This window comes from Neopelma chrysocephalum, unplaced genomic scaffold, assembly GCF_003984885.1.
Source record: "Neopelma chrysocephalum unplaced genomic scaffold, ASM398488v2 Primary Assembly neopelma1_97102, whole genome shotgun sequence".
Lineage (NCBI taxonomy): Eukaryota > Metazoa > Chordata > Aves > Passeriformes > Pipridae > Neopelma > Neopelma chrysocephalum.
The window spans coordinates 2,883,643-2,910,551 of NW_020925744.1; the positions used below are offsets into that span (position 1 = coordinate 2,883,643).

The 26,909-nt window shown below is 40.4% G+C and overlaps 1 protein-coding gene across 1 annotated transcript in view; it reads left to right on the forward strand.

The window, feature by feature from the left end:
- The first annotated feature begins 8,575 nt into the window (after positions 1–8,575).
- Positions 8,576–26,909, forward strand: part of SCAMP1 (secretory carrier membrane protein 1) — a 44,616-nt gene continuing 26,282 nt past the window's right edge. The window contains exons 1-2 of the mRNA XM_027671508.1: positions 8,576–8,810; positions 21,320–21,397. Of these exons, the coding sequence (XP_027527309.1) occupies positions 8,754–8,810; positions 21,320–21,397 (135 nt within the window). The 5' untranslated portion in view covers positions 8,576–8,753. The remainder of the gene's footprint in view (positions 8,811–21,319; positions 21,398–26,909) is intronic.

The following is a 26,909-nucleotide window of genomic DNA, read 5'->3' on the forward strand; positions in this document are numbered from 1 at the left end:
AGCTGGCACCATGTTTCAAAATTAGTTTCTTTACACCAATTGGATCACATAGCTTCTGGTGACTTTTGTTTTACTGAGCTTAATGAAAGTGACATCTCATCTGTGAAACCAGACACACCTACCAAAGGCTAACATAAAAACATTGGAAAAGAGTTTAGGGTTTTCAAGGCAAATGTGCTTTGCGAACAAAAATAATAGTTTACTATCCCATCTTTTGGTGACCACTTTCAAGTATTTAAACTATGCTGCTAGTCTCTAGATATTGATAGTCTAGGATATTGATAGTGCACTAGTAGATGAAAAATTAAATCTTAATTTCTGCTAAAAATGCCATGAGACTTATCAAAGGATAATATTTGTAATACCTGGTTATGAGCTACACTCCAGCACTACTTTCAGTAGTTCAAGAAGTTTACAGTTATTTTAGGCTTCTATTTTAGGTTCATAAATCTTTAATCCATAAGTCTTTATTAAAGGAGGGGGAAACTTGATTTGCATGAATTCACAGTATTTTAGTGGTACACGCATACTTCTAAATGTTTTTCTTTCTAAGAGAATAGAAGCTGGAGCAGAGCACTCTGCATGCACTGCAGTTCTACCACATGGAAATAATAGTACCATCCGATATTTGAAATTGTTTGGCAACTCAGTTTAATAGGTCTGCACTAAGTATGTACTCTATCTACCACTCTTTATCCACATAAATGCTAACAGTATTATCTGTTTCATCCTTATGGAAAGACTGAAACAAGAATATCCGTGGGAAAACATTCAGTTTCTCAGTGACCAGTGCATTTCAACAAGGACCTGCACATTTTCTCCCTAACACTTCAGATCTCTGTTTAGTAAAATGACGATTTGACATTTACAACTTTTAAGTTATCCTGAGCTTTGAATTTTCAAGTGTGGCATAGAGATTGCTGCACATTTATACTCTGGTATTTCACAGGGAGTATTGTTCTGACTTTGCATACTTTTGAAACTATAGAAAAAGCAGTTATCTGTTTTAAATGGGGGACAAAGGTATGTGGCTCTAGTAAGAAAATTCTTCCTCATGAATTGCATGTTTTCTTATCATGTAACCTGAATAACTTTTGGCTTTTGAGCTAATAATGCAGGTTTGCTTCCCTTTTATGCAAGGCTTCAGAGAGCCAGATTTTTTTTTCAAAGGTAGAAAGATATATAGGATTTTTCCTTAGTTTTGGTATATTTCCAGTGAGGTTTCTTTCAACCACTGAATGAACTAACTTTTGGTAACTTTATATGTTAAAGATTTTAATTCCAAGACTTTTGTAAACAAGAGACCAGGGTCACAATAAAATGACTGATCTGGTTCCTGTGTTCTGTTTCGTTCCAGCAATCAGATTTAGTGACATGCCTGCGTCCTTTGCTTTCTCCTACTCCCCACTTTTTAAAACAAATCTGTCCCAATAAGGAATCAGCACAAAATGGAATCAATGTTGAAATACTTTCCTCCAGAGATCTGCAGTGCTTTAAGGAAACAATACTTTTTGTCTTAAAAGTGTGCACTAAGCTACTGTTACTGAAAAGAGAGAGCAATTACTACATTTTTACTGTTAAATATATTACTTTTCTATTTGACTTTACATCTGAACAGGCACAAGTTTAATAAAAATTTTGTTTATGTTTTTCTTCTACTTCAGAGAAAGCCTAACCTGCATGCTAAAATCTGTCATTTTTCATATCCATAATTTGCCCCTTCTGAAAAGAAGCCTCTGAAATTAATGAATGCATGGTTTTTTTAGTTCTGCCAAGACTTTTTATATTAAGGATATGATTAATAACATGTTATGAATGTCAAAGGGCAAATTCAAAAGAACAAGTTATTTATTAAAAAAAAAAAGGTATTTTTATATGAACCCTTGTGAAATAAATCTCTGTCATTTCAAACTATGCTGTCTCTACAGCTGTGGGCATGAGTAGTTATTAGAAACTTCCAGAGCTATTTTCTGTGTCCATCCCCACTGCTTGCTCAGTGCCTGCACTCCTTTTTAGTATGCAAGTAAGATACAATTGATTTTTCAAAAGTCAACTGTTGAATGAATGTACTTTACGAAACCCTACAGAAGACTCCCATGAGAACATAAACTATTGAAAAGGAGAACACAAACTCCACATTATACACATGCCGTTAGCTTGTTTTGTTCACAAAAAAAAAGACTGTAGGGATTTTTGAAAGCTGTAGTTCCTATGGTTTATTTTATAAAGAGTTGCCATATAATAGAATACATACCTTCTGCTTTAGGTCATGTGCCTATTACATGTGATAGACCACATCTGTCATTGCCCTAAAAAAATTCTAAGGAAAAAAGTTTGAGCAGAGAAAAACAAGAAAAACACTGTACGCTGTTCAAAAAATTGTCTTACCCAAACTGGGATACGTGGCTACCTTACTTACGCGTATCTGGTTACCTAGCTTATGGTTTCCTGTCTTCTCTGCTCCTTCCAATTGCTCTCATTTCTGGGAATCACTCCTTTTATTAAACCAACATCTGCCTAATTTTCCTTCAGCACTGCAACTTTCCTATTTAATGTTTAAATTGTTTATTTATGAATCCTTCTATCAGCTTCACTTCATGTCTGCTATTGGAGCCTTCATAATAACTGCACCATACCATATCTTTCCAGCAGCATGGTAATCTGCAACATGAATTTTACCAGTATATACTTAGATTTAATAATTATGTTTTTAATAGCAAAGACCTAGCTTCAAACTACAGGCGACTGCCTAAAATTTCCCTTGTTGTCTAAAGCTGTGTTATAAGCAATATGGCCTCAATACTTGTGACTGCTGCTTGTTCTAGAACAGATGTATTGGTCACATAATCCAACCAGTGGATGTTTAGCATTGTACGGAGGCAGCGTTGATGGAAGCGTTCTAGGAGTCACAGGTGGTGGCAGTAGATGACCCATGATTCGGAACCATATAAGAGAGTAGACAGCACTATGGCTCTGTAAACACTGATCTTTGTACTTTTCTTCAATTGTTTATTACGCCATACTCTTTTGTGGAGTTTTCCGAAAGCACTATATGCCTTTGCTAATCTGTTGTCTATCTCCCCGTCAATCTTACCATCTGAGGAGATGTCTATCTCGTACTCGCCTCATTAGCCACCAGCGTGCCTGTAATAAATGTGGATAGAGCCTTCCTTAAATCTGCGTTTGCGAAGCCTAGCCATGATGATGATGATGTCTAAAGCTGTGGTGGCATGAGTGCGGTTGAGCATTGTCATATTGCCTTGGAGTACAAGTTTGAGTTGGTTCAGACATAAGGGCACTCTTCCAACACTGTTGTTCACTTAGCAAGAGCTATTGATGGAGGTTTTTGGATGATGAGAAGCCTGATACTCTGCTGCTTTGTGTGCGACCGTTCACTTGTTCATCATCTTTCCCTGTGGGTCTCCCTGTGGACTGTTCTCTTTGGAAGAGCTGGACTCCCGTTTATAATATCAGACTTCCCATTACTGGCCAGAAAAAAAGCTGTCCTTAAAGTACTGCTTCACTGCCAGGACACCATTCAGCACTGCAAAAGCAATACATTAATTTTGCTTTTGGTGGGGTACTGACTGCAGCAGCAGAGGCATGGATTCTTGCCTGATGACAGCTGTACATGTCCTGACACAGCTGTATTAAGACCCTCTGCACCAGGCATGAGGCTTCTTGTCCACTAATGGTCACATACTGGAGAATAGGCACATGTAGAGATGGAATGACAGCAGGCTACCCCAAGCTAAAAATTCTCAATTGTTGTGCTTTGTGTGAAGAATCTACTTGCACCTGTGCACCAGAATCAGGAGAATCAAAGTGTGAAGAATGTGCTTTGAGCTATTTTATGCAAAGTCCCATATTTGTTCTGCAAAACTGTGTATAGTTGAATTGAAAGCAAAACACCATAATTCCTTTTGTTCTCCATCTCTTATCTTTTTTTTTCAGAATTCCAGACATTTGAACACCACATTTTTTAATTGTTTTCCAGATCCCAGAATTGCAATTCAATTGCTAATTGATATTTAATAACTTAATAATTACAACTTAATAATTACATAATGAAGAAAATACAAGCAACTAAAAAGCGCTGAAAAACATAAATAGCCAAAATAGAGACAGCTATTTATGTTCAACTATTTAAGTACAATTTTAAATTGGAAAGGATGAGAGACACATTGAAAAGTTATTTGCCAGGATCATTTGCCCGGAAGGGATCATAGCACAAATTCTGTCACTGTCAGGACAATTCCCACTGAAGTCTACATGTGTACTTCTTATTGAGGAGTATGTGTATGAGGAGAGGTTGGGGAGGTGTAAGAAGAGGGCTGCAGAAAACAAGTATCTGCAGTATAATATATCAAGAGATAATACAGTGATAGAATCATAGAATCATAGAATCATAGAATCAGCTGGGTTGGAAGGGACCTCTGAGATCATCAAGTCCAACCCTTGATCCACTACCTCTGCGGTTACTAGACCATGGCACTAAGTGTCACATCCAGTCTCTTTTTAAATATCTCCAGGGACAGAGAATCCACCACTTCCCTGGGCAGCCCATTCCAATGTCTGATCACCCTCTCCGTAAAGAAATTCTTTCTAATATCTAACCTAAACCTCCCCTGGCACAACTTGAGACCATGCCCTCTTGTCTTGCTGATAGTTGCCTGGGAAAAGAGACCAACCCCCACCTGGCTACAACCTCCTTTCAGGGAGTTGTAGAGAGTGATGAGGTCTCCCCTGAGCCTCCTCTTCTCCAGGCTGAACAGCCCCAGCTCCCTCAGCCTCTCCTCACAGGACTTGTCCTTGAGTCCCTTCACCAGCCTAGTTGCCCTCCTCTGGACCTGCTCCAGCACCTCAATATCCTTCCTGAACTGAGGGGCCCAGAATGGGACACAGTACTCGAGTGCTGAGTACAGGGGAAGAATCACTTCGTTGGACCTGCTGGCCACACTGTTCCTGATACAGGCCAGGATGCCATTGGCCTTCTTGGCCACCTGGGCACACTGCTGGCTCATGTTCAGCTTCTTGTCAATCCAAACTCCCAGGTCCCTTTCTGCCTGGCTGCTCTCCAGCCACTATGTCCCCAGCCTGTAGCGCTGCAGGGGGTTGTTGTGACCAAAGTGCAGGACCCGGCACTTGGCCTTATTGAACCTCATCCCGTTGGAATCAGCCCAACTCTCCAACCTATCCAGCTCCCTCTGCAGAGCCTTCCTGCCTTCCAGCTGATCGACACTCTCCCCCAGCTTGGTGTCATCTGCAGATTTGCTGATGATGGACTCAATCCCCTCATCTAAATCATCTATAAAGATATTAAACAGAACTGGGCCCAACACTGATCCCTGGGGGACACCACTGGTGACCAGCCACTAACTGGATGCAGCACTGTTCACCACCACTCTCTGGGCTCGGCCCTCCAGCCAGTTCCTAACCCAGCACAGAGTGCCCCTGTCCAAGCCGTGGGCTGACAGCTTTTTCAGGAGTATGCTGTGGGAGGTGGTGTCAAAGGCTTTGCTGAAGTTCAGGTAGACCACATCCACAGCCTTCCCCTCATCCACCAGGCGGGTCACCTGATCATAAAAGGAGATCAGGTTGGTCAGACAGGACCTGCCCTTCCTAAACCCGTGCTGGCTGGGTCTAATCCCTTGTCCATCCTGTAGGTGCTGTTTGATTGCACTTAGGATGATCTGCTCCATAACCTTGCCAGGCACTGAGGTCAGGCTGACAGGCCTGTAGTTTCCCGGGTCCTCCTTCCGGCCCTTTTTGTGGATTGGCGTGACATTCGCCAACTTCCAATCATCTGGGATGTCCCCAGTGAGCCAGGACTGTTGGAAGATGATAGAGAGGCTTGGCGAGCTCTTCCGCCAGCTCCCTCATCACCCTTGGGTGGATCCCATCTGGTCCCATAGACTTGTGGGGATCCAAGCAGCTCAGTAGGTCACTGTTTCTTTCTGGATTACAGGGGGGCTGTTCAGATTCTTGTCTCTTTCTACAAGCTCCAGAAGCCAGCTGTCCTGAGGACAACCTGTCTTACTGTTGAAAACTGAGGCAAAGAAGGTGTTAAATACCTCAGCCTTTTCCTCATCTTTGATAACTATATTCCCACCCATGTCCAGTAAAGAATGGAGGGAGACAGGTGAGACTGAGGTCTGCTCACTGACTGAAACAGTTCTTTTATCACTTGCCTTAGCTTCTGCTCTTCCTCCCACTCACAAGTTGGTGTAGGGAACATATGCAAGTAGCACAGACAGCTAGTGCTGCTTGGTTTCACTCTACAGTGCTTGGAATGCTCTCCCCACTCCCAAATGACATGTGTTTGCTTTGCCGCATCTTCCCTCATAACTGTAGCTTACTACTCACTGCTCCCACGTGCTGGCTTCCATGAAAGATTAGCCATCCTCCTAAAGGTAGCATTTGAGGCAGTGTGTGGCCTCAGCCACAGCTGTTGCAACTCTTAAGGCAAGAGGGGGGAAATTGCTACTGTTCTGTCCCCAGCTAGATGGTTAAATAGGTCTTCTTCCAGCAGGAGTAAGTCTTCTTATATGTTATCTTGCTGTCTTGGCCAGTGATTGCTGGACTCTGTAAGTATGTTTATGCCTACCTTTGCTGTTGATGAGATAGGAAACAGGCTGACAAGTTCAGTCTGGGAGAAAAACGAAGATGCCTTGCTAGTGATACTTATGATGGGCCTGCACATTCCTAAAATACAGGCATTCCATATAATGGAAGAAGGGCTCTACTCCCTGGATGAAGATAAGCAATTGGTCCACAGGGAAACAAAATGGAGGGAAGGATGTTTTGCTGATGATTTACTCTTTGTAGAGTCCCAGAACAAATGGAGTACAGTAGCACCACAACATACAGGAAAATATATTCTTTCCAGCCAAACCTTCATTCATTCATGTTCAGCTCATAGAGACGCACATATACAGCTGTCAGTGCACACAGCTTTTGGACTCATCACTCATTGAGCCATGGGTGAATATTGGAAAACATGTGATTTAGTTTGCTGTCATCATAACTGAGGTATACGAATGATTGTGACTAATATTGTAACGTACTTTCATTGATTGTACAACAGCTGCATTTGTATTTTTTGAAGTATTTTACACTTCATAGCAACAAAGAAGTTGAAAGTGTCTTGTTTAGAAGCTATGCTTTTATGATTTGTCCCATTTCCATACTATCATATATCTGACATAATCAGATATCCTCCACATAATGAGAAACTTTTGCATAAATCAGAGCAGCCTTGAAGTAATTACTGCTTTCCCTACTGATCCACAAAAAAAATCAATTCTTGTGTACATGTAGGATTTTTCCTGACTTACTGACAGGACACCACCATTGTAATGACTGCCAGTGTCATGATCATATTATATACAAAGAGCTATTAAAAATCATAAAAGTGTTAACATAGTCAGCATTCAAAAAACTCTGAATAGGGTGCCCCACAGTGAGTCTGGATTACTACACTGGGGAAAATACCACATACCAAAAAAGGACAGTTTTATAGCAATTTCTTTTTGTCTGACCTGCCTCAAACTTTTTTTTTTCATTTAAATGAAATTTCAAATCACTTCTTTAAAAAGTACATAAAGAAATTCAGGTTTTGAAAATGTTGCATCAATGTAGACTTTGGTATCAAGGACACTGGATTTCAGATTTCAACCACAGCTCTGAACCAAAGGAGCTCCTCCCATTTATTTGTGTCATTTGGACCTGGTTCTTCAAACTGCACTGTCTGTATTACTGAGGAAGCATTTAAAAAGACTCCTGAACTGTTGAAAATGGTTGAGTAATTCCAAGAGGCCTTTTCGATGCTTCCTTCCACGTGGTTCAAAGTCATAAGTCACCTACAGCCCCTGCTGAAACTTTGTGCAAGACACTCGAGCAGCCACATGCCTGGCAAGCTAATTTACCATGCTAACAGCAGGAGGGGATGAGAGCAAATTCGTGTTTCACCAAGTAAACCTCAAACTCGCAGGCTTTCTTAACGCCTTCGCACATCCACTTCACTTTGCAGAGCAGAGCGGCTGTCCCGGCCCACTGAGACAGTGCGGGACGGAGGGTTGGGGAGGCCGAGCTCCCCCTGCCCTGGGCACCGTCCGCAGGTACTGAGCGGCCCCAGGGCACCCAACGGGCCGCCCCGGCCGAGCCCCGTACCGCTCCCGCTGGCAAGCCCATCCCAGCTGCCAGCCGGGGAGCTCCCAGTTGGCGCTGACAAACGAGGATGCGGGACAGGGCCCCCCATCGCTCCCCAGCCAGAGCGGAGAGGCTGGACAGCCGCCCGACTGCAGCTCCTCCACCCCACGGTGAGGCCTCAGCCCGAGAATGGCGCTTCCCGTCCTCCTCCATCCCCGCCCCAAGAATAGCCTCTGCCAACCCCTGCTCCTGCTTTGCCCGCCCGCCCCGGGAGCTGTTGTTATTGTTATTGTTATTGTTATTGTTGTTGTTGTTGTTGTTGTTGCTGCTGCTGCTGCTGCTGCTGCCCTTCCTCTTCCTCTACCTCCCCCTCCCCTTCCTTTGTCCCCTCCCTGGGCCGTACTGCCCCGTAACTTCACTTCCGGGGCGGCCATTTTGGGCGGTCCGTGGCAGGTCGGTGCGGCGGCGGCGGGGGCGGGCTCGGCCCTGGCCGCAGGGCTGTGACAGCGGCGGGGACAACAGGAGCGACAGCGGCAGTGTCAGGGCGCCGCCGCAGGGCCAGAGCCGCCGCCCGGGGACCGCAGCGCCCGCCTGCCCGCGCCATGTCGGACTTCGACAGCAACCCCTTCGCCGACCCGGACCTCAACAACCCCTTCAAGGTGAGGCCGGGGCGGCGGGCGGCCGTGAGGGTTCCTTGGTGTGGGGTTGCACCGAGCCGCGGGCACCCCGCGGGAGGGGGGAGTGAGGGCCCCGGAGGGGGTGCGGACGGGGTCGCTGCCCTGAACGGGCCCTGAGGGGGCGGCTCGCTCGGGGCACCGAGGATAAGCAGTGTTTTCTCAAGTTATGGGTTCCGTGTCTCCTTCTGTAGCTAAAATAACAAGTCGCGTTTCAGGTGCAATATGTTGAAGGGGAAAAAAAGAGGCTTGGTTTTTTGGGGGTTTTGTTTTTGTTTTGTTTTGGGGGTTTTTTTGATGGGTTTTGCTTTGGGTTTTTGGGGGAGGGTTTTTAGTTTTTTTTTTTTTTTTTTTTATTTCGACGGTAGCTTTTTGTGTGTCTAACACTACTACAGTATTTTTTTCTTTCGTCTGATTGACCCAGATAGTTAAGCTTAGTGAGTTTACCGTCTTTTTCCTCTCTAGTCTTCTCCCACCCCCATCAAACTTACTTGTTTCTGGAGTGTGAGAAAAATCTCACACGGAGCAATCAGGGTACCGATGGCGGGACATGAGTTCTACCCTGCATCTCAAAATGGTGTGTTGTAATGTATTATAAAGATTTTGGATTTTGCACTACTGACTTGTCATACAGCTGCGAATTCTTTCTTCACTCACTGTTCTGGCTTCAGCTGTGAAAATGAGCTGACCTCCCTCGATGCTTCCCCTCCCGATCTTCCTTTATTATTTAAATCCAGTTCTGCTAACATATTGAGCTACTTACTTTGGTAATCTCACTGAAATTTTGCCGACACTTTAAAGCACACATATAGTACATGGCAGTGAGTTTAGGATGTCAGCTGGAATAATTAGGCTTTTAAAAAATTGATCTGTCACATTTCAAGAATACTTCTGTGCATGTAAATGCTGGAAGCACAGCATTCCTGACATCTGTTCTTTAGAGTCTGTCTGAATCATTAGTTTAGTTCTTATAGTCGTAAGACGTAGGCAATAGTATTCATTAGGCTAGAATTCCTTAGGCTAAAACCTTTGTTTTCACTTATTGGTGACCTTCCAGATGAACAGGAGTCCTGGTGTTGGGTTTGCTGCCAACAATAGTTTGGTCTGGTACCATTATCAGTAAGCGCTGTTCTTTTAAATATCTTTTGGCACCAAGCCAAAAGGTGTCTTTGTTCTAGAATGTTTCTTCAGCAACAGAAGTATGTGGTGTCTTTCCTCCTCCTTCCTTGTTTTTTGTAATAGTTAATAAAACAAGATCTAGCAAAATTTATTGTGTATGGATACCCAGAGCAGTTAGGGGTATTGTAAGAAGGATGGTTGCCCCTGCATTGCAGGGCTAACTGGTCCTGTGTAGTGATTCTGAGACCTAAGCTAGGGGCCTACCTGAACCATACTTCCAGTTTGAAGACATTGCTTAAAGTGCAGTAGCTTATTCCATTTTTCGGTTATTCCGAAACACTTTGGGGAAACACTCTGTTTCTCTTTGGGGAAACACTTCTGTTGCAGCTGCTGGGCAGAATCCATACTCTGCTGCTCATCTGCAATGCATCATGATAAAAGGACTTTATAACAACTTTGCTGTAACTTGAAGCTCACTGTTAGACACACTTCCGGATTTCTTCTGTTTGCAGAAGATGGTTCAGGAAAGCTGGGCACTTTTCCTTTTTCAGAGGCTTTTTTCACTTCTTTAAGTCTTTGCTAACATTCTACTGCTCACAGAAGGTAATCGTGCATACCTTTACTTATCCATGCATTTAACTTGAAGGGGCAGAAGGTCTCATACATAAGCCAAAGCTTGATTGCCATCTTATTGGCAAAACACCTTCAAAATTGCTAAGTATTCATGCATGTCTGCATTTAAGGTTTGCCTGACTATGTGTTTTAAAATACTTTACACATAGAACCGGTATTTCCAGATGGACCCTGACAATCTTAAGTCATATTGTTCAAACGCCGTATTCAGATGTACTCATATTTTTGTCTTTGCTTGATAATTTTATGTATGATGTGATTAGTTGTTTTCCTTGCTTTTGAAGATGCTTCCTGTGCTAATGTAATCACAAAGTAGTATGGCAGAGAAGAGGGGGGAAGGCATCACGTGGAAGAGTTGTTGCCAAGGTCTAAAGTTAGATCATTCTTTTTCTTAAATATTTTGGTTTTACTAATTATCTGTGATCTCCTTATGAGGTTTCCTGTGACTGTTCTTATGTCTTTTTATGAAACGATTAGAGCAGAGCTTCTTGCCTGATGTTGATTCAAATAAAAATGTTCCCTGGAAAGATAAAGGTAAAGCAGAAACGTCTAGTTTGCTCAGTATTTTGGATAGTTGATACTTTCAGAAGTCCAAAATTAACTTACCTGCTGGAAAAACTGAAATTTAGTTTGTAAAATAGAATTTCTTTTTTCAAGTATTAGCTTACATGGATTGATCATAAAACACTGTAGATTTTGAGACTTTGAGATTTTGGCTACCTAACCTCTACATTTTATTTTTTTACTCTTAAAAGAACCAACAAACTTGAACTGAATTCAAGGCAAATACACTTCTGAAGTCCTAGTATTCATCTGTAAATAATTGTCCTCTTAATGCTGTACCAGCAATGCTATACCTAGATATGTTTTGGTTTGGAAGATAAAAGAAAATGAAACAAACAGATAAGTAACATTCTAACATTAAAAAACTTCTGATCTCATTAAAGTTATGCAGAAGAAGATGCATTCATGTACCATACAAATGAAGATGTGATAATCCTGCTATAATCTGGTATAGCAGCAGTGTGAAGAAGTACTCAGTTGATGTAACCTCAGGTATCATAAATGAAAGCAGTCTAGTAATGAAATTTGTTTAATTTCTTTTACTAAGAGGCACTTGTCGTAGTTTGTGTGTGTGAATTCACACTTCGTGAAGTTCTCGCCAACAAACAGTGCAGTCCCACAGCACCCAAACAGGGTGAGCAGAGCAGGTGTGGTGATTGTAACTGCATTCGGTGCTGGGCAAGTCCATAGAGAGGAGATGGATCTGAGCCCAAGTTAAAAAGCCAAGTCAGGGTCAGGATCACAGCCAGTGGAAGTAAACAGGGTCAGCCAACAATCCTGTGATGACCAAGTAAGTTGTTAGTAATGAACCTCCTCGGAGTCTGACCACCTAGGAGGCATTTGGGAATCTTCAAGGCTCTGACAGTTTAGTTTAAGTTTATCTTGAATGGACTAAACCATCATGAAATAAATTTTGTATGAAAAAACAAAGGCACATATCTAATGCAACTGTCTCTTTTTTTTTTTAGTGTCATAGGCTAGGTGATAGTTGTACTCTTCTGTCTTGGGAGGTGATACAGTTACAGAGGTTCTGAAATAGCAGTCTCAAAGTTCATTGTAAGTTTCATTTACTCTGAAACAATCAGCAATTAGTCTAAAAATGTGTTGGTTCTGTGTTCTTGGGGTTTGATTTTTTTTTTCCTTTTAGAACGGAATTATCTATAGTTTTAAGTAGGGCTATGAATTTCACAGGCATTTGTGTCCTGGTTGACACACTGCAAAAGGTTTGAGAGCTGACTGTTAATTACCAAAAAATATGAAACAGTTATTTATGGGTGACTGTAGAATCAGAATTTTAAAGACTGAGTAGTGTAATGAATTCTGTTGGGTCAGTTTGTCTGATGCGTTTAGCTCTGAGCAGATGTGTGTATTTGACACTATAGAAATTATGATACAACTGAAAACTAAGATACATTTCTATTCAAATGTGAATGATGACCTTCAAGGAAAGGCCAAACTACTATGTGATATGTAGATTTTTTTATCTTGTTCAGTTTTAGTGTGGAACGACACAATCAGAGAAAACCTCAAATGTATGTTAAGTATGGGAGTAGTTTCTTTGGGTAGGATTAGGTGTCCAGGCTGTGGTTAGGTTTGCGTTGTTGCTCCAGAAAGACACAGATCTTATGTAGTTCTGTCATGACTGACTTTCTTGTATGGGTGGCTGAAATGGTCTAAAAATGGCATTAGGCACCTTAATTACTCCCACTGAGGTCACAGGTTTATTTGAGTTGCTAGAGCTAAGTATATGTTAGAGTTTAAATTTACAGAAGTAATTCCATTTATAAATTGGATATTACACTTCATCTTGACTCATATGAACACAAATTAGTCTCCTGTCTGGTTTGGCAGGAAGTACAAGCTGAAGATTTGATGCTGAAGGTAATTGTGCAAGTGACTGCTACCTTCTGTGGCAGCAGAATCTATACAATTTACACTTTGATTGCTGAAGTGAAGCTAAAGTTATAGAAACTTACAGGAAGAAAGAAGTCTTGATTATTTTTGAAGGATTGGGACCCTTAATATCTAAAGTGTTTCTGCAGCATTTCAGCTTTAGAATGAAAAAGTTTTGTTGTGTGCCTGTATGCATAGCTGAGTTTTAATTCTTTTGTCGGACTATAAAATATAGTGATTTAAGTTGTCTGTCTTTAAATTAGTAAAGGACATAAAATACAGATTTTTTTTTTTTCCTGAGTTTTACTTCCTGGGTCCCCTTCATGTCTTCAAAAATTATAAATTCCCCTAAATCTTGCATAATTTAATGCTGAACATCATGGTAGTGGAAGTGTCCTTTAGCTGCCCTACATGGTAGTTGGCTTTCAAGAGTGTGCATCATCAGTGCTGTAACTGCATTATAGTCTATTAAAACTGTTTTTAAAAAGTGTTTTAATAGATATTCAGTATCTGTTATAGCTGCAGTTTTTCCCTAGATTTTTAGTAAACAGCACATATTGCATTAGTATTATTATTCCACTACATATTAAGAGTTAACTTTTCAAAAGGGAACATAACATGCATATTGGAGAACGAGAGAAAGGAGAACGATTTGAGAAGAGCTGTGAGATGGAGGTGATACTTTGTTAGGTATCCAGTACTCCATTGCAAGATGAGGCTTACAAGCTTTAGGACAAATTTGGCCTTCTCAGCCTCTGAAGTTCTTTTATGTTTCAGGGGTTGGGAACTTGCCTTGCTCAGTAGCTCAGAACCCTTTACAGCTCTGCTTCCATAGGATGATTGTGGCATATAACAGGCACTGCTTGAAAGCCAAGTTTAAGAAACCTCAGTTGGCTACTTTTACATTACCCTATTTAATAATAGTGTTCTGGCAGTGTGGGAGTGAAAATGTTTTGAACATCATTTTGTAAGGGGGATGGGAAATGGATGATCAGTGAATGAGATGTTAAACTTGCAGTTGTGGAAGAACTGTTGTGTGGCTACTCAGATATTTTTTATTATTCTAAGTACAGAAATAGTCTTTGTTTTGCTTCTTAATTCATCAGTTCCTCCAGGTGTTACATATGTAACCTTTTAGGACAACTTGTACTAAGAGGTTTTTAATCATAGGTTAAAATATATTATTGAGGTGCAATGCATTAAAGCTGCCTTTATACTGTTAAATGTAAACTGTTTATACTGCTAATGTACTATTAGGGTAGTGAAACATGAAATCTCAATTCAGTAGTTGTTTGTGATACTTCTGTACCTTTACTTGTTCTTGGGCCTGAGATGATGAAGGAAGAAATAAAGTATGAAGAACCAGCAGTATTTGACACTGCATCAAAACATTAGTAGCTTCTTGAAACTTAACGTTTCCATGTGCAACTTGTTCTGGCATGAACAAGGAGGAATTTTTGGGGGAGTTCAGCTTTTTGCTTTATACCAAGTGTTTATTGAACATATGAAAATTGCAATTTCAGAGGCTTAATGCACTCCAGCTGAATGCAGAGTGTTACAGGACTGAGAAACACATTCTTCATGTGCAGGCTTATCATCTGTTGGGTCCTAATTTAAAAGTTGAAACCCAACAGTTAACACAGGAGGAATAAAGCTTTGATATCCAGCACTAGCCAAATAATTTTTTTTTCTCAAAAGCAAGCTTTGTCAGAAATCTCTTCCCAAAAATGCTCTCGAGGACATACTGAAAGCAAAGTGTATCATATGGAGAGTTTCAACTGAAACAGCAACAACTACGATTGCTCCCCAGATCTCATTTATGAAAGCTGGGATGGATAGTTTTCTCTTTGGTCAAGAAGTCAAAAAGCTCAGACCAACAAACATAGTTTCAGGCATGTTTGTGTTGCATTTTTACTTAATTTTCTGAGACAGTGGTGTCATCTTAGGAAATACTCCACAGAGAGCAGGAAGTACAACTGTTACTGTAACACCCTTCACCCTCCGCCCCTCCCCAAATCAAAATCCACAGAACCTCAGGATAAACTCTTACTGAAAAGTGTGTTGTTACTGTTGCTTACATTTTTAAAAAAGGCTAATATGAAGTGGAAATAGGGAATAAGTTGTCATAATCCATGGAGAATTTAATTTGAAATGGAAAGAGAGTATCCTTTTCATGTAGCAAAACAAAGCCCTTCAGCAGGAGTGGTAGGGATAAGAAATCCTAATTGATCAGGATTGATTTTGCTAGATTTGTGGAACTGATCTCATGATTTCCACAGGGTGGATTACCAGTCTGGATTCAGTCCAGCATGTTGAGTAGTTGGGGTTGTGCCTCTTGCTTTCTTGGAACTTCCTTCCAAGCACAGAAAGCAACAGTGAAAATGCATAGCTAGGTGAAGGTGGGGTTGTGGAACAGTAAATGCCAAAGAAGCTGCAAAGTGAAGACTAGTGATGTCAGTGACTCGTAAAGCAGTTAGATTGGATAAACTTACTTATATGTGGGAATCTTGAAGTAAAAGAGGAAGATTGTAGGGTGGCAGAGCTGAAGGGTGGCCAGTGAATGATGAGGAAGGTGATAGGGTTGATACAGTGAATTATACAAAGCTCTCTTTAAAGAGCTTTTGTGATGAGGAGAACTGTTTTCCTGGCTTGGATTGCAACTACTCCAGTCATTAAGAGATCATTGTTAATGTAGAACTAAAAAAATGAAGATTTCTACAGTCTTCTTCAGTAGCTCATTCTTCCCAAGGCTGTACTAAAGGAGATGTATAACTGATAAGGTGTTTTCCATGTTTTCTTCTTTTTATTTCATTCACTAAAAATAATTAATCCCCTTCTTTTAAAATACATTTTTATGTTCTTAGTATATTGTTTCTCCTTAGTCTTTTTTTCCTAGGACTAACCAGGTATACTTCTGTCAGCTTACTCAGATATTTGGCACTGTCCTATGAATTCCATGTAAATTTAAAAAAAGAAAAAAGAAACAAAAGAGAAAAATTCTGTTACTTTTAAGTGTAGCATTTCAGTTTTATGCTTTTTTTTCTAAACAAGGTGATTATCGTGTTCTTTTGATTTACAATACTCCTGGTATCGAGGATTTGGAAGATACTTAATTGTCTTGCCTTCTTGCCTTTGTCAATGAGGGTTAAAAATTTACCTAATTATTCCATTTTCTTAGTAGTTACCTTTGTTCCTCGTGTTCTCTTCCTTGTAAACATATCCTATGCATTTTTCCCTGTCCCTATTTTCAGCTATTTATTTTCTATTTAGCTTAAGAGATTTTTACTTGAAATTGTTTTCAGTTGCTGATGCGTTGTAAAATCTTTATAATCTCTATCCAAATCAGCGTTTAGTGTTTATAAATCCTGTTTCTTGACCTCTGCAATAAGATACTGCTTTTACTTCCCTGCTAGTCCTTGGGAGCAAACTGAAAAATGCTGGCCAATTAAATGTTCTGTGCAGAGCACTGATGTCATTAATTTAATTCCACTCAGGAAGAAGAAAGAATGCAACACAAACCTGTTTTTTTCCCATGTTAGTTTTTTTGTGCGTACGATAAATGCTTTTGTCTTTTTGGTAGAAAAATGGGCATCGCTCAGTGAAAAATTTTTTTGACAACCCAAATGACACTTTGGAGAGGATGTTTCCTAGTTCACTCTATTCACTTAAATCCAAATCACAACTAAAAATGTAAACTTAGCTGATGGTATTTTTCAGAATATTACTGGATTATGTATGCTATCAAAGCCTTTTACTGAGGGTGGAACAATTCTGGACCCATTTCCAGTGAACAGTAATGCAAAGAATTGTTACAGATGTATCTTACTGCTTCAGTTTTTAATTTGCTAGTCTCTTCTGTATTAGTGAAGCTGGTAGCTAATGACTAGTTTTGGTCTCCTAGACAACAGAAGTCTATTGTCTTCAATTTGTTTTTAAAAAAACTGTAAAAACTCGTGTAGAATGGATTATTCTGCTCCATTTTAAACATTCTCAATTGTGTTTGTATACTCTCTATGATAACTGGGTATTCAGTTAATTTTATCTGTATCTGAATGATGTAATAATAATTTGTTAACTTTAGATGTTAACCCAGGAGATGTTTTTAATAGTTTTGTAGGTACTCTTGCTAGTGTGAGATACAAATGAGTTGTACTTTTTGGGGTTTTGTTTGTATTTTCTGTTTTTTTTCCCCTGACTTTTCCATTCTTGATATAAAAAGTAGGTTGCTGCTTGTACCTGACTCATTGAGATAAAAAAAAGTGTGATGCTAATCTTTGCTTTTGAAATTGACATTATAGGAGAGAGACTGCAAGAAACAGGTAAAATGAAAGATTAGATGGAAAACAGTTAAATTAAGTTATGCTAGTTTTTTAAAACTTCAGTCTCCTAAACTAGTTCATGTCTTAAAAATGCCATTTGAAATGACTGTCTGTGACTTAAGTGCACCAATAGCTACAGTAGCCAGGTATGAAAAATGGTCTGTTCTTAATTCTGTTCTGTAGTTGAATGACTGATAGTTAAATAAAAAGATCAGAAACTCAGGGGCTGAACTGGCAGGAGTTTGGGTCAGATAAGGCTGGGTGGAATATCAGATATGGAAAATAAGTTGTACCAGGGTAGATTCACTTATTCCTGTGGAATATTAGTTTTCACTGTTTTTAACTGCTAGAATATGTGTGTCATGCAACATCGAAATTTGATGGCATTAATTTAAGTGCCACTTCTTCTCTGAGTATGTGGTCCTGCACATTTATTATTCATATTCTTATTGAAACCCTGAACAATTTCTAAATTCAATGTTTTTTTATTCTGCAGCAGTGAGTATGAGTGCTTCACAGTTTTCATCACTGTATTTACATGAGTTGGCATTTGCTCCATTTTTAAAATGAGATGCAATGAGTGTAGGGCAAATGATTCAAAACAATTCCTTATGTTCCTTGGGATGTCAGGTCTAATCTCTTTGGAAATACTGTAAGTAGTGTTTTGAAATATGAAGTGCAGCTCCTGTTGTCATCAGTCATTTAATGCAGTGTAGGTGCTCCGACAATTAGTCTAGCAACCTATACCTGGGCACCCAATCTGGGAAGAGCTGAGGATAGGTCTAGCATTAGACAAGATAGCAATGAGGGAGTATAGAAGAGGGATGAATCTCCAGGTTGGTACTTACATCCTGCAACTATGCAATTACTCTTTTCCTGGGAACTCTGGTATACCTTTCCTTAAGTCTTTCTGCTTGTGGAAGAATCAGGTCACAAACTTGTGTTGAAGTCCAGAGTGTTTAATTCAAGTTTTCTGAGAGCAGAACTTGAATGCTACTTGCCATGGTGGGGTTCGATGTGTGTATTTCAATACAACTGTAATTTTTTTTCTTTACTAGGTAATGAAACTTTTCTTGAATAGAGCTGTTATTGGATGTCCTCTGGGTCATTCAGTTTTTTTCAGAGGTGCTCATCTGTAGCAAACAATAGCAATATTTGACAGAATTATAGCAATTGTTAATTCAAAATGGCAATGGACTTTTGATGGAGGGCTTCCTTCTCTACTTCCCATGTGTATTTAAATGTACAGCTTATTTCTGAATACTAAGACTTCTGCTGTAGTCAACTTGTTTGTTTCAGCATGTTTCCTTTCATTTGTCAATTTTAGAATGTCACAATAGCTGTATGAAGAGATCTGAGAAGCTTTTTGCCCCTGGTCTTCTCTAAAACACGTGGAGTAAAAAAGGCTTTCTTTTGTCAGATATTTATTATTGTGTGCATATTGTATTTCTGAATATTGATTTCTCTTCTGAATTTGACTTGACCACTTTTTCCTGCTTTTTGGAAAATGGCTGCTGTTGAGTAGATGTCTCATGAGACTGATATTGTACTTGACAGCAACCATGAAGAAAATACTGTTCCTGCATCTGAAGATAAAGTTACTGTGGGCAAGACTAAGCTAATACCTTAATAGATGCTGATTCTAAGAAACTAGATTTTACTTTTAAATTTATTTTTATTTTATTTAGCTTAATAATTTCTATATTAACTGTAGATTAAGTCACTTACTGTATTTTTTAAAAAAATTAGACATATATTCTATAGAATCATGAATGGTTTGGGTTGGAAGCGATCTTAAAGGTCATCTAGTTCCAACCTCCCTGCAATGGGTAGGGACACCTTCCCCTACACCACGTTGCCAAGGGCTCCATCCAGCCTGGCTTTGAACGTGTCTAGGAATGGGCAGCCTATGCCAGTGTCTCACCACCCTCACAATAAGGAATCTCTTCCTAATATCTAATCTAAACCTACTCTCTTTTAGTTTGAATCCATCCTCCCTTTCTTGTTATGACATGCTCTTGTAAAAAGTCTCTTTCTATCTTTCTTGTAGTCTCCCTTCAAGTACTGGAAGGCCACAATTAGGTCACCCCTAAGCCTTCTCTTTTCCAGGCTGAACAACACCAATTCTCTCAACCTTTCCTATGAGGTACTCTGTCCCTCTAATCAAATTGGTGTCATTCCTCTGGACTTGATCCAGCAGGTTCATGTTCTTCCTGTTCTGGGGACCCCAGAGCTGGATGCAGGGCTCCAGGTGGGGTCTCACCAGAGCAGAGTAGAGGGGTGGAATCCCCTCCCTTGACCTGCTGCCCACACTGCTTTTGATGCAGCCCAGGATACAATTGGCTTTCTGGGCTGTGAGTGCACATTGCTGGGTCGTGTCCAGCCTCTCATCCACCAGCACCCCCGAGTCCTTCTTGGCAGGGCTGCTCTCCCCCTGTTCATCCCCCAGCTTGGATTGATGCCAGGACTGCTCTGACCCAGGTGCAGCTCCTTGCACTTGGTCTTATTAAACCTTCTAAGATTCCCGTGGTCCCTCTCCTAGAGCTTGTCCAGGTCCCAGTGGATGGCATCCTGTCCTTCAGGTGTGTCAACTGCACCACTCAGTTTGGCGTCATCTGCAAATTTGCTGAGGGTGCACTCGATCCCTCTATGTCGTTCATGAAGATATTAAACAACACTGGTCCCCGTACGGACCCCTGAGGGACACCACTTGTCACTGATGCCCGTTGGGACTCTGAGCCATTGGCCACTACCCTCTGGATAGTGGGTATTTCTTATCCATCTAACAGTCCACTCGTCAAATCCTTCTCTCCAATTTAGAGAGAAGGATGTTGTGGGGGACTGTGTCAAAGGCTTTACAGAAGTGCAGACAAATGACATCTGTATCCCTGCCCTTGTCCCCTGATGTCGTCACTCCATCCTAGAAGGCCACCAGGTTGGTCAGGCAGGACTTGCCCTTGGTGAAGCTGTGCTGGCTGTCTCATATCAGCTCCCTGTCCTTCATGTGCCCTAGGACAGCTTCCAGGAGGATCTGTTGCATGATCTTCCCAGGCATAGAGGTGAGGCTGACAGGGTGGTAGTTTCCAGGGTCCTCCTTTCTACCCTTTTTAGAGATGGGTAAGATGTTTCCCTTTTTCCAGTCACCTGGGACTTCCCCTGACTGCCATGACATTTCAAATATCATGGAGAGTGGCTTGGCAACTACATCAGCCACTTCCTTCAGGGATGCATCTCATTGGGTCCCATAGACTTACATACCTTCTGGTTCCTCATGTGGTCATGAACCTGATCTTCTATTAATAGTGAGAGGGACTTTGTTCTCCCACTTCATGGTGTGGGAAGAGAGATTGCCATTAAAGACTGAGTCAAAAAAGCCTAACTGCCTCTAGCACTGAGAAATGAAATAATTTTCTCAAGATATATCTCAAGCAGTCTTTCTTACTGTATAGTTAATTGAGGAAAAAAAATGCACTTTTTTTCTAAATTTTGATAGTTCAGGTAGAAGCTGAACCAGAAGTACTTTTAGCATTATGAGACCCTGTTCCCTCAGCTTCATTTTTATTAAATGCTTTTTCTCTTCCTGAAAGTGTGCTTCTGGGTAGGGCCATCCAAGAATTACAGAAAGCTCTTTTCTTCTGGTGCGCTTTTTGAATGTGTAGTTGTGGAGTCCAGTGGTCAACATAGCAGGATAGAGTTTTCTTGTGTTTTCTCGTGAGAGCTCTTCTCCATTTAAATCAACAAATGACAAATTAACTTTTTTTTTTTACTGTGTTAATCAAGATTTATAAGAAGCTAAGAATGAAATGATGTTATTTTGGAGATAAAGAGGTGGAGGTTTACAGACTTTTTAAGTGAAAAAACCCCTTTTTTACATTGAAATAAAATCTGAGTTTTATGTAATATATAAATGTTGACTTTTTGGTTATATACATGTGCATACATTCACACAACTGTTTTCTCTCCTAGGATCCTTCTGTTACGCAAGTGACAAGAAATGTTCCTCCAGGGCTAGATGAGTATAATCCATTCTCTGATTCAAGAACAGTAAGTAATACATTAATTTCTTAATAATGCTGTTAATCTTAGATTTCTGAGGTATTGTTTTCACAGTTGGGACTGACGTTGTAAATGGGCTAGCTACAGGTAGTGGAAGATGTGTTAAGAATAAATAGTCCCATTAAGTATTTGGAGGATTCAGTGGCAAGGTTGACTTAAGTGAGCTTTGACCTATTAAGGAAGAGTGGCTCCCTGAGAAGGGATCAAAATAGAATTGAGTTTTTCCCTCTTTAGCACGATTTCTGATAGTCTGTCCTTGTGAGTGTGGCAAACTTCCCTAATGTCTTTATTTTGATTTCTGTTTCACTTAATGCAGATGCTGCTTGGAATCAGAAAAACGTTGTATTTAAGTAACAGTCCACAACCTGTGGTGCAGCAGTAAAAGGAAAAGTTTACATTAAAGATACACAGTAGTTTTTTACCTCTAATTTATATAGTTCCAATATACCTTGCACTGCTTTTATCCATGGCAGGGAGAAATACAAGGAATGGGATAACAGCATTTTTGAGTGGCTGTTGTTGACAGTGAAGATGTTGTGCAATATTAGCAAAATTTAGGGCTGATTACTGTCTGTCAATATAATTTATAAACAGTCAAATACTGTATGTTTAAAATATAGTCTTATTTCTTGTGGCTGTAGTTCTTGTAGTGCTGTTGGGGAATGTTCATATTTGAGTATTTGCAATGTCATGGATGGAGAGACAGAATTCACTCTTTAAAGAGGAGCAGCTATATCTTAATTGATATAAAACAGCATTTTAACAAAAATTAAAATAATTTTTAAAAATATTTAAAAAAATAGTAAATGCAACAGTGGTTTAACAAGATTTGATGGCAAGGTACATTTGATTACTGCCTAGAGGATACAAAACTGTCAGGAAAGCCCTCTCACTGAGGGTCATGAGTTTCAGAAGGGACCTCATTACATCCTGAACTCCTTCCTGAGGGGAGTTTAGGTGTGTATGGATCCAGACTTAGTCAATGGTTTATGTCTAAAGGATTATATGTGCATAGTAAATCCTTCTATCACTTAGCTAAGATGTCAAAGTTTAGCATCACTTACTGAGAATATGTTGTGGCAAGGAATCTCTCAGCTCCGAGGAGTAACCTTGAGAGGTGTCCCTACCCAAGGGGAGATCCTGGTGTGCAGCCCACTGCTGTGAGGGAGAGCTCAAGGGGCCCTGGGCTGTCCGCTATTTATGGAGTAAGATGATTGACCTGTAGTCATATTTGCATACCCATTACAGCAGTTAGTTTATTCCAAACTTCATGACCAGATGGATCCATTACAACTGTCACTGGCTATAACCCCTTGAGCAGAGTTATGGGAAATGGTGGGGGCAGGGAGAGCATGCCATCACAGCAGTGAAACAATAAGATTTCATACAGTGTTAAAATACTATGCTGGGAGAAGCTTCGTTTTGGGTATGCCTTGGATCAGCTGTTTAAAGCAGAATATTTACAACTAGCAACAATATTAAGTAAGTCTCCAAATTTTTTTCCTCCTAGCTCATAATATCAGGAATTATGCTGGATTTAGTTTTCGGAAGCTTGAGGAGTTTCAAAATTGCTTTGTAATGACCATTTGTTATAAAGACAATAGGTATTGTTTAAAAAAATATAATCTTGAGCTGCTCTGACTTTTTTTATTACTTATGCACTTATTTTAACATGCAGCTCTCTGGGAAAAGGAGAAGTGAAGTGCATGTTCAGTGGTTTTGTCTCCAGCTCTAACAGTCACCATGGAAATTACATTCTGTCTTTTGTCATGTATCTGAAATCAACAAGGAACAGATGAGATTAGACAATTACTATTTCTGCTTCATCATTTAATGAAACTCTGTCAAAGTTTTGCTGCTTCTAAGTTTTTAACTCCTTTGAGCACTCTGTGTATATAGGTATGCCATATATACCTATACACAATGCATATAGCAATCAATTTCAAATTGCTGCATTAAAAAATTGGAAAAAATCATTAGTGGATTTTTTTTTCCTCCCCAGGAGACATATTTCAGTGGAATTTTTTCCCAGTTAATTCCTGGGTAGCTCCCCACCTTCTGTCTTGCATCTAAACAGAGTGATGAGTCTGTAGGAAACCGAATTGACCATCCACACCTGGCTTCTTGTGGAAGTCTTCCTCGTGCCCCCAGTAAATAAACTACTTCACTCATATGAGGAAATCAGTTCAAGAGAGAACTTCTTTTGACGATTTGTCTCCAGTCAGTTGTTGTGGACAAGTTTAGTTAGATGGATTTTTTTAACCTTATTGTCTTGTTTGAGTTTTACTGCAGCCTTAGGCTGCAAACTGCAAACTTTCACCTTGAAAAGCTGAACTAATCTTGAACTGTTACTTAGTTTTGTGAAGGAGGGCTCTGAGACTAGTGCAAACTGAAGGATTAAGAAGCTGCAACTGTCAACAGAAGCTGCAGCCTGTCCAGGTAAAAACACCTACAGAAAAAGAACCAGAAGACCCCAGACCAAAAATCACCATGGGACCAAAAGGCATGTGCAGGGTGCATAAAGAGCATGTGAAGAATGGATTCATTGGGTTTAAGGGTGTAAAAGCCCAGGGATTTTTTTGTTCTAGGTCTCTCTTGGAGGCATCCAGCTCAAGCTGTTGCTATTGTGATACTATTCAGTTATTACACTTTTTTTGCCTGGAATCGAATATAGACTCTTTAACACAACTTTTTTAAGAGTGGTTGTAATGATTTGCTTCTTCCCTCAGTGCTGCTTTGAGAGCAAGGCATGAAATAGAATAATCAATCTCAGAAGTACCTTTGGGGTAGGAACAAATAGGGTGGTTGTAGAGTGGGCTTAGTTGAATTTCAAGATATGATATATTCAAGTTATCATAATGTGTCAGTGAGGGGTCATATACCCCTATGAAAGAAAGTCCCTGTAAAAACAGTTGACTTAGTTTTCCTGTCCAAATGTGGGTGAGATAGCATAATATATTATCTGCTTACTGGTGGCTGGAGGTTAGTGCAGTCCTTACCACCTTCATGATAAAAGGTGGTGAGGATCTGATCTAAATCTGCCCTCTTTTAGTTTGAAGCCATTACCCCTTGTCCTGTCACTACATACCCTTGTAAAAAGTTTCTCTCCATCTTAGTTGTAGGCTACCTTCAGGTACTGGAAAACTACAATTAGGTCACTCTGGAGCCTTTTATTTTCCAGGCTGAACAATCCCAACTCTCAGCCTGTCCTTGCAGGAGAGGTACTCTATTCCTCTGATCATCTCTCTGGCCTTCCTCTGGACTCACTCTTCTCATGTTATTCTTATGTTGGGGGCCTGGAGCTGTCTACAGTAATCCAGTTGAGGTCTCTTGAGAGCAGAGAAGAGGGGCAGAATTACTTTCCTTGAGCTGGGCCGCTTCTAGTCAAGCTTCTTTTGATGCAGCCCAGGATACAATTGGCTTTCTGGCCTGTCAAGTGCACGTTGTCAAGCTTCTCATCCACCAACACCTTCAAGTACTTCTTGTCAGAGCTGTTCTCAATCCATCCTCCACCCAACCTGTACTTGTGCTTGAGATTGCCTCTGCCTAGGTGCAGGACATGGCATTTAGCTGTGTTCAGCTTCATGAGTTTTGTATGGGCCCAGCTCTTAAGCCTGTCCAGGTCCCTCTGGATGTCATCCCCTCACTCCAGTGTTTGAGAGGGGAGGAAGAGGCTTGATTTCTGCTGCCCTGAAGCCACCTAAGAATCTTAGCCTGTGTCTACTGATCTTACTTATGAGTCAAAAGAAGGCGCAGTAGGTTTTGAGATGCTTGCTCTGAACCACATTTGTCAAGGAGTTACCTGGCAAGTGCCTGATTCACTGATTTCCTTCAAAGATGCCTCAGCAATTTTTATTCCTAGAAATCCTCTGTCAATAAAAATAAAAAATAACATAAACAAAAGTAGATAAACAGATAAGAATTCCTGTTCTGCTTACTTAATAGTTATGAAGCTCAGTGTCTTTATGAAATGTCCGTTAATTCTCAAAACTAGTTCCTGCAGCCACCTACTTTGACATCTTCAGGATTTTGATGGTTATGGACCAAGTGTGTCTCTTGCACTTACATGTTTTGTGCTGATAAAACGTTTGAGGTGCCCTTAGAAAATGGATGTTTGCTTTGAGTCTAAATTGCAAATCAATTACTCCCGTAACTACCTGTAATCTGACGGCTTGGTAATAGTATTTCCTCAGTATGATTTACATTGACTATGTACAGGTCTTCTCTGTATTAAGTGTGTGTTACTTGCCAAGTTTGGGACCTCTGGTGGCCTAGTGGTTAGGATGCGGCCCTCTCACCGCTGCGACCCAGGTTCGAATCCCCGGTCCCCCGGGCAGATGGAGCTCGTTAGCCCTGTGAGGCCATCCATCTATGAGAAGGTCACTCTAAACAAACCTACGTCCTGAGGACCTCACTGCCATTGTCCAAGCTCGCTTGGCCCCGGCAGATGAACCTTAGGATTAAAGGGTGGGCTCAGTTCAGCGCATGCTGTGTCTCACCTAAAAAATCCATTGCGCAGGCTGGAAAGGTAAAAGACCTTTCCCAAAATCTTCGTTCGCGAAGACTGGCCGTACATACATACATACTTGCCAAGCTTTGAAAACGTAAATCTAAGCTACTGTTTTTCAGAATGCCTCCAGTTTTAGCCTTCATGCATCTTGCACGATAGCACTTGGGCCATTTCAGACTTTTTCAATAGAACAGCTTGAAAATACATCTCCCATTTCAGAATGTAAGGAACCTACTCTATGCAGGCTAATTTTCCAATAGTGTTTTTACTGTAACTGTTTTACAGCTTTTCATTTTGAAGTTAGCTTAATTGTTAGTTGAGCTAGCATCAGAGATGGCAGTTAGATCAAACTCGTGCCTACCGTCTATTGGAAACTGGTGAAAGACATTAGCATCTAGAACTGTGCTTTGTATGGCCTTTTTAATAACTGTATAAAGAACTGTCTGCCTTACTGCTTTGTATTCTAAGCTAGTAAATTATTATTTATTTGACTGTTATTGAGTAGGTTTTAAGTGCATGTGTGAAGCAGCAATTGTTTTTGAGTACCTTGTTTGCATTAAGGCTTGAGGTGCATAACCTCTGTTCTCCCTGGTTCTTGAGGTTATTTTTACTTGTGTACATTTTTATTGAACGTCTGTTTTTTCAGTGATTGCTGTATACTGTATATTTATATAGGACAAAAGAACATGTTAAGTGGCTTCTGACAAAATGTTCTCACAAATAAATTTTTTTCCCTCTCTTTTTTCCTGCGCTCTGTACTCTTTCCTTACTAACTACATCAGTCCAATAATAGATAATCTTGTATTTTGGCTGAACTTTATTTAAGTCCATACAGATCTTCAAAACTTCAGCACAATGCTAGAGCTTAAAGGTGTACTAATACAACTTCTTTACTTCTTGCTTCTAGGAAAATCCCAAACTGTATAGCTGTGTTTTGCAGGGGTTTTTGTTGGGCATTTTTTAGTAGCTGAATCATGGCTAGGCTTCGCG